The sequence below is a fragment of the Macrobrachium rosenbergii genome, chromosome 52, assembly GCF_040412425.1.
Source record: "Macrobrachium rosenbergii isolate ZJJX-2024 chromosome 52, ASM4041242v1, whole genome shotgun sequence".
Classification (NCBI taxonomy): Eukaryota; Metazoa; Arthropoda; class Malacostraca; order Decapoda; family Palaemonidae; genus Macrobrachium; species Macrobrachium rosenbergii.
This window is the reverse complement of record NC_089792.1, coordinates 33,177,599-33,189,924: the sequence shown is the minus strand read 5'-3', so window position 1 is coordinate 33,189,924 and position 12,326 is coordinate 33,177,599. Positions and strand designations below refer to the sequence as shown.

At 35.8% G+C, this 12,326-nt stretch overlaps 1 protein-coding gene across 1 annotated transcript in view; it reads right to left on the bottom strand.

Annotated features, from left to right (window-relative positions):
* Positions 1-267: 267 nt before the first annotated feature.
* Positions 268-12,326, bottom strand: part of LOC136833790 (dorsal-ventral patterning tolloid-like protein 1) — a 12,265-nt gene continuing 206 nt past the window's right edge. The window contains exons 2-10 of the mRNA XM_067096048.1: positions 11,465-11,523; positions 10,833-10,867; positions 8,117-8,215; positions 6,532-6,625; positions 5,965-6,177; positions 4,468-4,567; positions 3,444-3,574; positions 2,904-2,993; positions 268-979 (exon numbers count right to left, since the gene is read on the bottom strand). Coding sequence (XP_066952149.1) covers positions 828-979; positions 2,904-2,993; positions 3,444-3,574; positions 4,468-4,567; positions 5,965-6,177; positions 6,532-6,625; positions 8,117-8,188 — 852 coding nt within the window. The 5' untranslated portion in view covers positions 8,189-8,215; positions 10,833-10,867; positions 11,465-11,523 and the 3' untranslated portion in view covers positions 268-827. The remainder of the gene's footprint in view (positions 980-2,903; positions 2,994-3,443; positions 3,575-4,467; positions 4,568-5,964; positions 6,178-6,531; positions 6,626-8,116; positions 8,216-10,832; positions 10,868-11,464; positions 11,524-12,326) is intronic.

The following is a 12,326-nucleotide window of genomic DNA, read 5'->3' as shown; positions in this document are numbered from 1 at the left end:
TTATTATTCTGTATATTGTTCTAAAGGACACTGAGCATCTACCCGTGTCTGCACTTTAGCCCCAGTAAGGGGTACACACTTTCTGGAACCAAATTAGGATTTGCTTCATGAAGCAATATATTCCATTTGTTTATTTGCTACCAGCAAAAGGTTTTCACAGGAAGCATTTCTTGGAATGAATACTCGAATCTCACATTTTAACAATTTTTTTTTATCATGTGCGCATCAAAAGGCAAAGTATTTAGGAGCCATAATAAAAAAGTCAAATACTACAAAAATGTGTATAAGCTTGCTATTCTCTCCACATAAAAGAATGAACAAAGACCCAGTATTTGTGAATAGGTTTCTATTTCTCCGAAATGATGGTCTGACAGGACACTGGGTTTCAGGGAGAAACCATTACGCTTTGCAAAACACCCAGAGACGGCTGATATATGCCTCAGTTTTCCTAGTACAGTACTTATCTTTTTTCAGTAGTCTCAGCTTGAATTCTAAATAGGTATTACAGACATAAGAGAGTTTGTATGGCCTGCATAAATTCCGACAAAATCAATTGCTAGAGCTGTTGAGGAGGCTTATCACTTCCACTACTTCTGCTATTTTTACTTATGCATACATTATACAGTATTATCAAATGCCTATATGCATACACTCATACATATTCAATAAAGACTGTAGAATGCTGTGAATAACTGACTATGATTTAAAGTTATATTTTTCTGCTACGCAGCAGAATGGAAGGGGGTGGGTAATAAGTACACCAATAACTCTGAAATTTGATCATGAACCATCTCTTATGGTTTAGTTAGAATTTCGGTAAGTAGAGGTCACTTTGCACAGTTTGCTACTGATGGGTAATCGCAGTACATTTTCTCCTCAGTGAAGTGAAGTTTAACAGGACACTCCATCACAAACGCTTGGCCGTGGGCGCACTGGTAGTATTTTTCGCAGTTTCCAGGGTAGCGGAACAGGAGGCCATCTGCAGGTAGACAAAAAAAGTCAACTATTATACCTTTATAGAATAGAGCCGTGGGTGTAGCCACATTGAGGCAGCAGGATATTTTGGTGAGGAAAATAACTATGAGAACGTAAAATTACAGAATGTTACCAATGCGTTACAAAAGAATCTGAAACGAATGTTTTTTTTGCGTCCCCATTCCCCACCGAACTCCTGCCGGCTTCCACTTTGCTAAAATCCATAATACTTAACAGCTTATACATTCAGATTTTACGTTTTTAATTCCTGTAGCTTTCCTTCAAGAACTAATTTTAGCTAATTGCTAAAGAAACCAGAATATATTTTATCTATATTTTGCCAGTTTTCTTTTTCTACGAGAGCCCGTAATCATCTGAAGATATGAAAACTCTGCACATTAGTTTGAAATTTGGCGAGATCAGTGAGCCATCTCTTGACACTCAATTAAAAATAGTCACATAAAGCCTAACCATCAATGATTTGTACAGGATTCACTTCAGAATGCTATTCTTATTATTAAACAACTGATGGCTAATACAGTTGCAACTGTATCCATTTATAGAAAAATCTGCCATATTGTAATCAAGTAGGCGTTTACCAGAGAGTTATATGCATATGAAACAATCCACATCATGATGTTCGTTGAGGCTCAAAGCTTTTATTATCATCATAATTGTGTTTACATTAACTTTTCCTTCTACGGGGTTAGACGTGAGATGACTTATTTCCACCTGTTTCTGCCGCAAGGACTTCATGTCTTCGTTCCCAGCTGGTCTAGGTCTCAATCTTTGCCCTTCTCTGTGATTTCTGGACCTTCCAAGAGGTCTCCAGCCTACCTCTTCTATATCAACTGTTTTCAGTTCCTTATTCCTTCTCATCGCATTGTAATTTCCCGCCTTCTTCCAGCAACGTCAAGTACTTCTGGTCTTGCGCATGCGTAAGTCTGTGCTCATATATATATATATATATATATATATATATATATATATATATATATATATATATATATATATATATATATATATATATATGTGTGTGTGTGTGTGTGTGTGTGTGTGTGTGTGTCACTGTTTTCACTAAAGAACTTGAGTCGTGGTACAGTATCATTAAGAATTTCTGGTGCTCCCTGCCTTCATAATGCTCACCTAATTGCTAGACTTGGTACCCCGTCGAATTTCATCTCAAGATCTACAAATATGTGGTATAAGCTCAAAGATTTTATGATTCACTGAAATTATTTCCGCTGTTTCAACCAACACGCATCATTTGGTCTTAAAAGATCTGTCTTTTGTATCAAATAACTTAGAAAAAGTTAATAAGTGGCCTATTTGTAAGGTTATCTAAGTAAACTTTATCATGAATGTTCACGTCTTTTAAATAAAAGTTATTAAAGAAACAGAAAATTGATTCTATGCAAGCTTCAGCAGTTAATAAAGAACATTCAAATGGGCAATACATGAGACTATTTCGTTATTACACTTCATTCTTTTCAATTCCTAAGAGTGAAAGCAATCAAATAACAACCATATCTTCAGTTTCATCATAACCAGGATTTAATCCTGACTTCTAACCGACACTGCATCGACAAATAGCTTTTGAAGCACGTCACTCGTTCAAGTATTTATTCTTGCAGATGCAGTTCTTCGTTGGGTGAGCGGGTTCCGTTCCCAGCTACCACTCTGTTGGCCGCGAGTTCGAATCCCCGACCGGCCAGTGAAGAATAAGAGGAATTTATTTCTGGTGGTAGAAATTCATTTCTCGCTATAATGTGGTTCGGATTCCACAATTGGTTCCCAGCCACGCAAAATAAATCTAATCCTTCGGGCCGGCCATAGGAGAGCTGTTAATCAGCTCAGTGGTCTGGTTAAACTAAGATATACTCAGCTCTTCCAGATGCATGTAAATATTCAAGAAAAACGCTGACTACCTTGTAGATTGTCGTTGCAGATACCACATCTGTAGGTTTTCTTTATCCGTTCCTTGTCCAGTTCAGTGAGGTAGGCCCTTTGACCCACATCTGGAACGGAATCATTTATCCAGTTAGGAAAGAAGTACACTCCAAACCTTACTATGTCTGGTTGCATGTAACTGCTACTGAACAATTCAACATTACGTTTTAGAGATTAATATTTAAGTAAAATACAGTCTAGTGTGCTATCTATCTGATTTATGCAATATTTCAAAAAAGGGTTTCATAGTTTATCATTTTTGGCATTATTTTGTGTCATTCTGGATATCTTGGGCAAACATGGTAAAAATCAAGAACAGTGCCATAGAATTAAGAAGTCAGGACTAGATAATAGTAATAATTAACTGTGCCAGTGAAAACTTGAGAAATTCGCAGAAAAACTTTAGGGAAATTACACTATATTTTTTTCGTCGTGGGAGGTTTGTCTACCATTATTGTTGATTTGGGTTTAATAAGTAATCAAGAGTAAAGAAATTCATACAAGTTCAGATGGCTCACCCAAGGCTCCATTGATTCTAGTCATGATAGGTTTAGTCAGGTCAATAAAGATATCTGGATTTTGCTGATTAGTTGCATGCATAATGCTCTTGTAATCATACTCCAGACCGTTATCGGTGAAGTCACCATGCCTGTGAATCAGAAGCAGAGGTTTGGTCTTGAAAATATCAGGATAACCTAATCTAAGGCAAGATCATTAAGGACAAGACGTACCCGATTACACAAATGTACCTGAGGTAACTTGAGACAATGTGTTCTGAATACTGAAAACAAACGTTGAGGTATCTGATGAAAAAAACTTGCTTTTACCATTATAAAAAGTGCAAGAAGAAAAACTGTCCTATATGTTGACAAAAACATTAAAATATCGAGCGAAAGAAATTTTTTTTTTACTTTTTACCATTGCAGGGTAAGTAGGCTAAAAAAGGATATAGTTTTCGGTTACATTAATGTTGAAGAAGAGAGCTAAGATGTGTCCTGCAATTATTAGCACAATATTTAGCGATGCAAGTGGTTATTTGGGCTAGACTGTCCGAAGATGCTTTCTGTATGTTTTCTGAATTATGCATTTCCTAATGTAGAAAAGATTTTCGGTTTGCTAGATTAGCCAAATTGTCTTAAAAAAATTTACGTGGATATAAATTCATGGGTTTCTTTAATAGCAAATTACCAAGCAGGCACAGTAACTGTTGCCCAAAAAAACCTGGACATGATCGGCTAACAGACAGAGTATTATCTCTCATATTCATGTTTTGTCGCAGTTTACAGAAAGATGGCAAAATTATTGTCTGATGATGATTTAAGTTTGTTTTTATAATTCGTTTATTTGTTTATTAATTTATTTGTTAATCTCCCGTACTTTTGCCTTTTTTCATTCCATTCTTTACAAACCACACTGTTGCATTTTTCACATAAAGCGAACCTAGAATATAATGTGATGACCGAGCTGGGCCACTTTGGCTGTAGTGCTACGCTGCATTGACAATGTTAATTACCACTAAAGCGAATATGGGAAAATCCTTACGTGTATTTCTGGAAGTAAGGTTTTGCTTTGTCCTGAATGTTATCCCAGAGAATTATGATGTAATTGTCTCTGTCCGGACGGTTGTGTTCGTGACCGAAACCTGCGGGGAAACAAAATTAAGATAATTGTCTCGAGATGGGAGATATAAAATTGTTCAAGTATTAAAAAGAGTCTAGAGAAAAATGCAATTACAGATTGACTAAACTTGCCTCTCACCTATAAGGGTTGTATGGGTCAGGAAGCTATGGTATTTTAGGCTGCAGGTCCCGTTGCTAGGTAACCAGTTGGTTCTTAGCCACGTAAAATAAGTCTAATCCTTCGGGCCAGCCCTCTCTAGGAGAGCTGTTGATCAGCTCAGTGGTCTGTTAAACTAAGATGTACTTAACTTTTAGGAGACACAAACTGACATTTGGCGTCTATCAACTGTCTTGGAAGCACTAAGACAAGGGAAAACAATATATATATATATATATATATATATATATATATATATATATATATATATATATATATATATATATATATATATATCAAACATAACACAGGTAAACTTGAACTTACTGAAAATACAAGATCAACCTCTTGTTGGAGAGGAAATTGCATATATTTTTCCAATTCTTCCTTTGTTGATTGCCTCTGGACATATTAAAAGAATTGCAGTATAACAACAAAAGCATTTATAGCATTTTAGTGACGTTGTCCAAGTGCAGAAACATTAAAATAACTAACTAAATAGATGCAGGCATTATGCCAATAAGTGCCCTTGTCCAAAGATGGCCCGCAAGTGCGGTAAATGTTAAAGGATATCAAAAGGGATGGGGAGAAGGACCTCTGGAATCGCACCAAACAGCGCAGGACAATGAAAGGACGTGTTATGAAACTCCTTACAGCGAAAGCAAATGTTAGAGGTATGATATTAAACCGATTTAATTATTCACTCATACGCACGACAAGGAATTGACTCCCTCTTTTTGAGTTCTTGTGTCATGTGAGACGATTATTTTATTTCGAACTTGCTGCTCAAACATTTTCATCGAGTAAAACAAAATGCAAGTGCACATGAGCCACAGATGGGATATATCTGAGCATACTTATAAAATTAACTTTATTTTTGTTTACCGTACAAGTACACTGAATAGAAAATTTGACTTACGGCCCGTACTCTGACCCACACATGAGGTATAACGTTGTGTACACGAAGAGGAACAAGTTGATTTTAAGTTGATTATATACATATGAGCCCCAATTGGTAACCTTTCTCAGCAAGGCTTTGAAATCAACTTCTAATTTTCGTTTACGAGCATATTGCATATAAATTTTCACATTATTGTCAGTATTCAAGAGCTAAAAAACGTTTCTTCTTTGCCCTTCTTAAATCTACAGTTCTGTTCACTCTATTGATCCCTCGCTGGCCATTTGTACAAGTGAGTGGACCGAAGAGTATGAAAGAATGAAGATCACAGACGAAGACCATAGATAAGGGAACGAGGATATTACCTAATGTGTGCATGAGTTCGTGCAAGATGGTTCCTATGTTACTGTTATCGCTTGAAACTGTGAGGTCCTGGACGCCTCCCTGCCTTCCACAGTGCGATGAATAATCAGGACCAAGGGTAATCCTGACAGCATCTGTCTCAGACTTGGCTTCGTAGAATTCGACGCAGTTTAGTTCATTGATTGTACTGATGGCTGCCATGATGTTGTCATAAACTGCGAATAAGCGGGAACAGTTTAATAAAGCTCAATATGATGAGAATGTTATTGGATTCTAGTTTGGTGCTATATGACGCTGAGCGTGATGAAAATGATAAATTCATTTTAAACATTCGCAGCATTGAAGGGAAACTGCCAATATTTTTACATTAGGTGTTGTTGACTTAGTAATATTAGAAAATTTCCGACAGAATTTGCCAGTAGAATACAAAAACCTCATAAATTGGCAAAGTGAGGAAACAATATCTTCAGAAACATTTATATCAGAATGATCAAGTTTCAATGGTAATTGAATAATCACAGGAATCGGTCACTGTATATTTATTATGGAAGGTTAGAAGCTTAGTTTACCGTAAAGATTGTCCTCTCGGTTGAAACCTACGGTGTAGGGAACTCTCCCACCTTCCCACAGCTTAAGGTTTTCCGTGACCGCCATTCTCAGAGGCTGGAGGGTAAAAGAAAACTGTCTTAGAACATCTGAGGAGGAGGGATTCCACAATAAGCTGTAGGTCCCGTTGCTAGGTAACCAATTGGTTCTTAGCCACGTAAAATAAATCTAATCCTTCGGGCCAGCCCTAGGAGAGCTGTTAATCAGCTCAGTGGTCTGGTTAAACTAAGATATACTTAACTTGTATCTAAATTACAAATTTCGAATGAATGCTCAAACTTAAAAAGGAGCTAGATCGTTCTGTTGTGTATGGGTTCTGACCTCCGTTCTCGTTATCAAGTTCTTTGTGCTCACTTGACAGAATATAAATACATGTAGCATTAATGCAGACGTAAGAAACATCTGTAAGTTCACTGAAAATCAACAACTGTATTTTTTGATGTCAGCACTGAGGAGGAACACCGTTCAGGTGTTCGAACGTCTTTGTTTAAAACGTTTAACTTTTACCAGTAATAGGCTACTATTTATTGATATAATTGTGGATTTTTAATGAACAATTAAATCACGACGTGATGAATGATTTTTTTTTTAGCTAACATCTGTATTTTAAGCCATTAGCGGTGGTCAAGACGAAATCTGCAAAGAAGCCACAGGAATTATTGCGACAAGTATTTTTGACAGTGTGAATACAGAATGATGGAGCACATGCGCTCGAAAATAAATAATTTAAACTTAGGTTCTGAATTTTCACAGAATGCAACATTCGTTCATCTATCGATCATCACACTGAGCTTCTAACATTTAATTCCATGATGGCAGATTCAGCTGTGATTAACTAATGATTTATCAATAGAAACTGAATTATGTACTCGTTGATGCACCTTAATTCTAATTTGCCGTCTTCTTCACGTTTCCTCGTAAAAATTTGGCAGAGCAAAGGATTCCAAGGGTTAAAATTCTAAAATGGTTCATTCACTTATGAAAGTATTAAATACATTAGCTAACCAGTATTGTGAGCAAGCATAAATTTGTATGAATGGCAACTAGTGCACAGATCAATGTACTTTGTATATATATAGCATTAAGTAAGAACAAGTACACAGATCTCAAGATGAATTTTTGAGTATTTTTTTTTCTTTTTTTGCAAAAACGTTCATTTCACGAGACTGACGTTGGTGACTAATTAATCTAAATCGCTTCAAGTGATCATTTCATTTTGTGCAATAGCTAGCATTATTTTTCATTACGAATAACATTAATAACATTTTTTCTGAATAACCAAGTATATTTAAAATTCAGTTAGGCTTGGATTATCAGTCAAGGTAAACAGCAAACCAGTTCATTGGTTTGTAATAATTTTCCTTGACTGATACTCAAAGCCTGACTGGGTTTTAAACATAATGGGTTATTAAGAAAAATGAGATCGCATCAGTATACAAAGCTTGCAGTACTGCGCAAAAACAAATGCAGTTTACCATTGCCCCATTTCATAAGAGTGTGCTGTTATGAGAGAAGGAGAACTGAAAATGACTTCTCCACTTTCCTTACCTTAGGAGGAAATTGTAAAGTTGTTTTCTTATGCTTGGGGCATCCTGTCTCATTACACCGAGTTTTCTGCATGGAAAATGTTGGTATATTAGGACTGGCCTGAAAATAAGAATAGATGCTACACACACAATATATATATATATATATATATATATATATATATATATATATATATATATATATATATATATATATATATATATATATATAGAGAGAGAGAGAGAGAGAGAGAGAGAGAGAGAGAGAGAGAGAGAGAGAGAGAGAGAGAGAGCAACCTGATGCTCTTTTCTAAGAAAGACACGTGGAAAACAAAAAAGGATAAAAGCACGGGGCCAGAAGTTTATGAGCTCTTATGCTCCTGACAGACATTCATGAGACACATTAGAATAAGAATAATAAAAAAGGCCAAAAACTCAACTGGGACAGGTAACAAATATTTATTACATAGAGTTCTAATTCTTTTTTCCCCCATAAAATTTTAATATCATCAGAAAAACTCACGTATTTTATCATAAAAGCTCAATCCAGAATTGGGAAAGGTAAGATCAAATCTAGATTGTTGTATGAAAAACATTCTACCGCAATAAACGAATTAGCTTAAAAGAATAAAGCTCTTTCCAAAAATATGCATATTGAAATAAATGTGGATTAGTAAGGTAATGAGTACATCGATGCTGCACAGGTAAAACTTTTAATAAAAAATTATACACGAGAAAACTGTACACTGAGTCATTACCTTACTTATCCACACTTATTTTTATTTGTAGTTTTTTTAAAAGGTTTATATTCTTCTAAGCTACTTGATCTTACTTTCCTCCATTCTGGGCTGAGTTTTTATTGCACGTAATCTTTTCTGATGATCATAAATTTTTTTTTCGGAAAGGAATAAGGGCCCGATGTAGGAAATACCGACACATTTCTCCAAAGAATTAGCTGGGCTTCTTTGGCGTCGCTTTTTGATAACAACGGGACCTAAGAAGTTTGAGTCAAAATAATTGAATTTCCAAATCACCTCTCTCTCTGTCAGTGACAAGTCAGTACTCCTGTCTCTTTCCGGATGATTTTACTACTGAAGATTCTGTTGTTATTTCTGCCAATGCAATTTCAACGCGGATTCTCTCAAATTCTGTATCATTATTCTGTTGGTTTCTAATACTAGCCATCTCGTTCTAAAAATATGATAATTATTCTTGATTCTCCTAAATTATGTGAACATATTGCCAGCTTTAAAAGACTCAAGATATTTTTTATCATTTTATTCGAAGGGAGAAAAGCAAGCTGCTTCCCACTGTTCCGGTATTGAAATGCTTATGGTGCCTGATTTTTCTTGACAGTTACCCCAGACTATGTGACTAAAACCTGCCAGCATGACCTCACCACACGACTACTGTTAGTAGTGCTGCAGTAACTGACAGAAACAGTTTGTTGAAGTAACATAATTTGTTACGAAAGAAAGATTTTTAATATCTCATATTTGTTTGCAAAATTTATTATTGAAGAATTCCTTTTGGTTCCTCGGACATAATAGAAAAGTTGTTCGATCTGCTATACCCACCTATATATTATAAGGGATAGTGGAATTTCCCGCCATAAACCTGAAGCGAAGTTGATTTAAATGCTATAAAACTCTCAGATAACAAACCAGTTGTTTATCTCTTCGGTAATATTTCAAACAACTCCTTTTTGATAAGAGAATAAAATCTGTACTGATAAGCAATGAAAGAAAGCAAAATGACGTAAGCAGGTATATAGTTTTTACTGTTTTATGATGCAAAGGGAACAAGATCTCCTAGCTGACCCCTGAACAATGAACCAATGAATGTGGGTGTAAGCTGCCTTTTTCGTTCGGGTGACGATGGACGCGTATCCTGAGTTCGGAAAGATCTTGTGAGACAGAAACGTCGACGTCATGGAATCGGGAAGCCTCGCAAATGGGAATTTCGGAGCGTAAGTTTCACCACTAAAGAGGAATGAGCTCCAATCCAAGGTGCCTACTGTAGAGTTACAAGTACTTAGAATTACCGACCATATCACTGACACCCCCCCTCTCCAAAATACATTTAATGTATTCTGGAAGTCGACACTGGGTAGGGAAAAATATGGCACTGGCTTCCAAGCAAGAGAAAAAGTTTTCCCGCCGGGGTGTGGCTGCTATGTAATGCTGTGTGTTTGCAGCTCCTGTGAGCATCTTGGACGCGGAAAGATACCGCTTTAGACTAAAACTCATTGGCTCATTAATTGTCAGTTGCATTAACATTCAGATATACCATCCGAAAAATAATTCAAAATGCCAGAAATGTTGTATTGTGAAGGAAGAGGCAACAGTAGCGTCTGACATCACGTCATTATTCATGGCTTCAACTTAGCCATTTTCTCAGGTAATTAATATTCTTCGCAACACAGAGATCAAATAATGATCACCATTACCTTGATTTAATTTTAAAGGGCCTCCTTTTGGTTGTCATTTGGTCGATCAGGCGAGCCTCTTTTATTTATCAGTTATAGTTAACAGTTCCCTCAAGTATTTAGTTCCTGTAAGTCACTTTTTAAGATAAATCTTAGATTTATATTAAAGTTCTCAGAGTTTTTGCATGTTTTTAATAACTGGGGCGACTTACAGAAGAACTGATCCGAACAGTCCAACACAAGATTTAAATGATCTACACGTTAAATGGGTTCTGGTAAAAAAAAAAAGTGACAAGGTTTTCCGGCTTACCTGTGTATCTCCCAAAATATCAGCTTCCAGGTATGCTGAAAAAGTAAAAAAAAAAATAAGCAGTGAATATAAATATAGAAATTTAAATGATTAAAATTCATTGCTTTTGCTCCAAGATGTCTATAGCACTCATAAGGAGCCGCCATGTCATTTTTTTCTTCAATAGACCAGGAAGCCTCATTTGCAGTTCCATCTCATTTAATCAAAGCTGAGAAAAGCATGATGAATTTGAACTGAATGTTATTTTAATGACTTATGCCATAAGTATACAACTGTATTTTAAGATAAGGGAAGGTTTTGATGTTTTTCGCTTTATTACAAATGCCCTCTTTTCTTTATTGCTTATTACAAATGCCCCGGTTATTAGTTATTTTTTTTTTTTTTTTTTTGGTAAAGCGACATTTTTTTTTAATGGTAATTGCAAAAACGAAGAAAATATAAAGTTAATAAACATGCGCGCTTATGTAGAGTAAGAAATCAGTTGAATTACGTACTGATTATTATTACAAGGTTATATATATATATATATATATATATATATATATATATATATATATATATATATATATATATATATATATATAGTGTACATAAAGATAAAACTCCTACATAGTGTTTAACTCATTACTCACATGAATATTCGTCGAAGGCCTCTTCAGACCTCTGGACATTTTTTGAAATACCCTCTGGCCTGTAGAGAAAAAGTGCAAAGAAATGAATAAATGTTTAGCTTTTTAGTTCAAGATATTAACCTGTCATCTTAAACTTTAGATACACAGTAATTTATATATTTCATCGCAGTGTTTTTATATTGAACAGAAAGGTTTCCAGTGGAGAATGTATTCAAGTTCGCTGCTAAACTTTCAGTTCTTCAGCGGAAGGTTGTGCATCGTGTGTACTATCCTGCTACGTAAATGGGGTGTCTATGGTGAGAGATCGTTGAAATAAATCCACTCATCATACGCGCAGACGCAGACAGAAATAAAAGAAAAAGAATTTCCAGCCAGACTCGTTAGAAGGAAGGTATAATCTTCTTCTGTCAGCTAATATCAAGCAGGGAGACCATTGTTTTGTTGACGTTTTGTTAATTCATGTGGTAAGGCCATTCATTACATATAGATTTAAATCCTTAACTAACGGTCCAAGTTCTTTTTTATTCATCAGACACTACACGACACAACAATTTAAGGTAATTATAACACTTTTTAACTTTCAGACGTATCCCTTGTTATGAGGAAGCTTTAGAGAAAAACAAACAAGACATTGGCCGTTGCCACATTCATACTGTAACTGCCGAATCAAGGATGAAGCCCACGTGCAGAACACTCACGCAACATCGGACCATACATCTGAACACTGCGTCGTCCCTGGCTCTGCTCACTACGTCATTCACCTGCGCCACTCACACTCTCGCTTCCTGGACACTGAGACCTTCCGTCGCAGTACCTACATGAATGCATTTGTATGACATGGAAAAGATGAAAAGGCGTACAT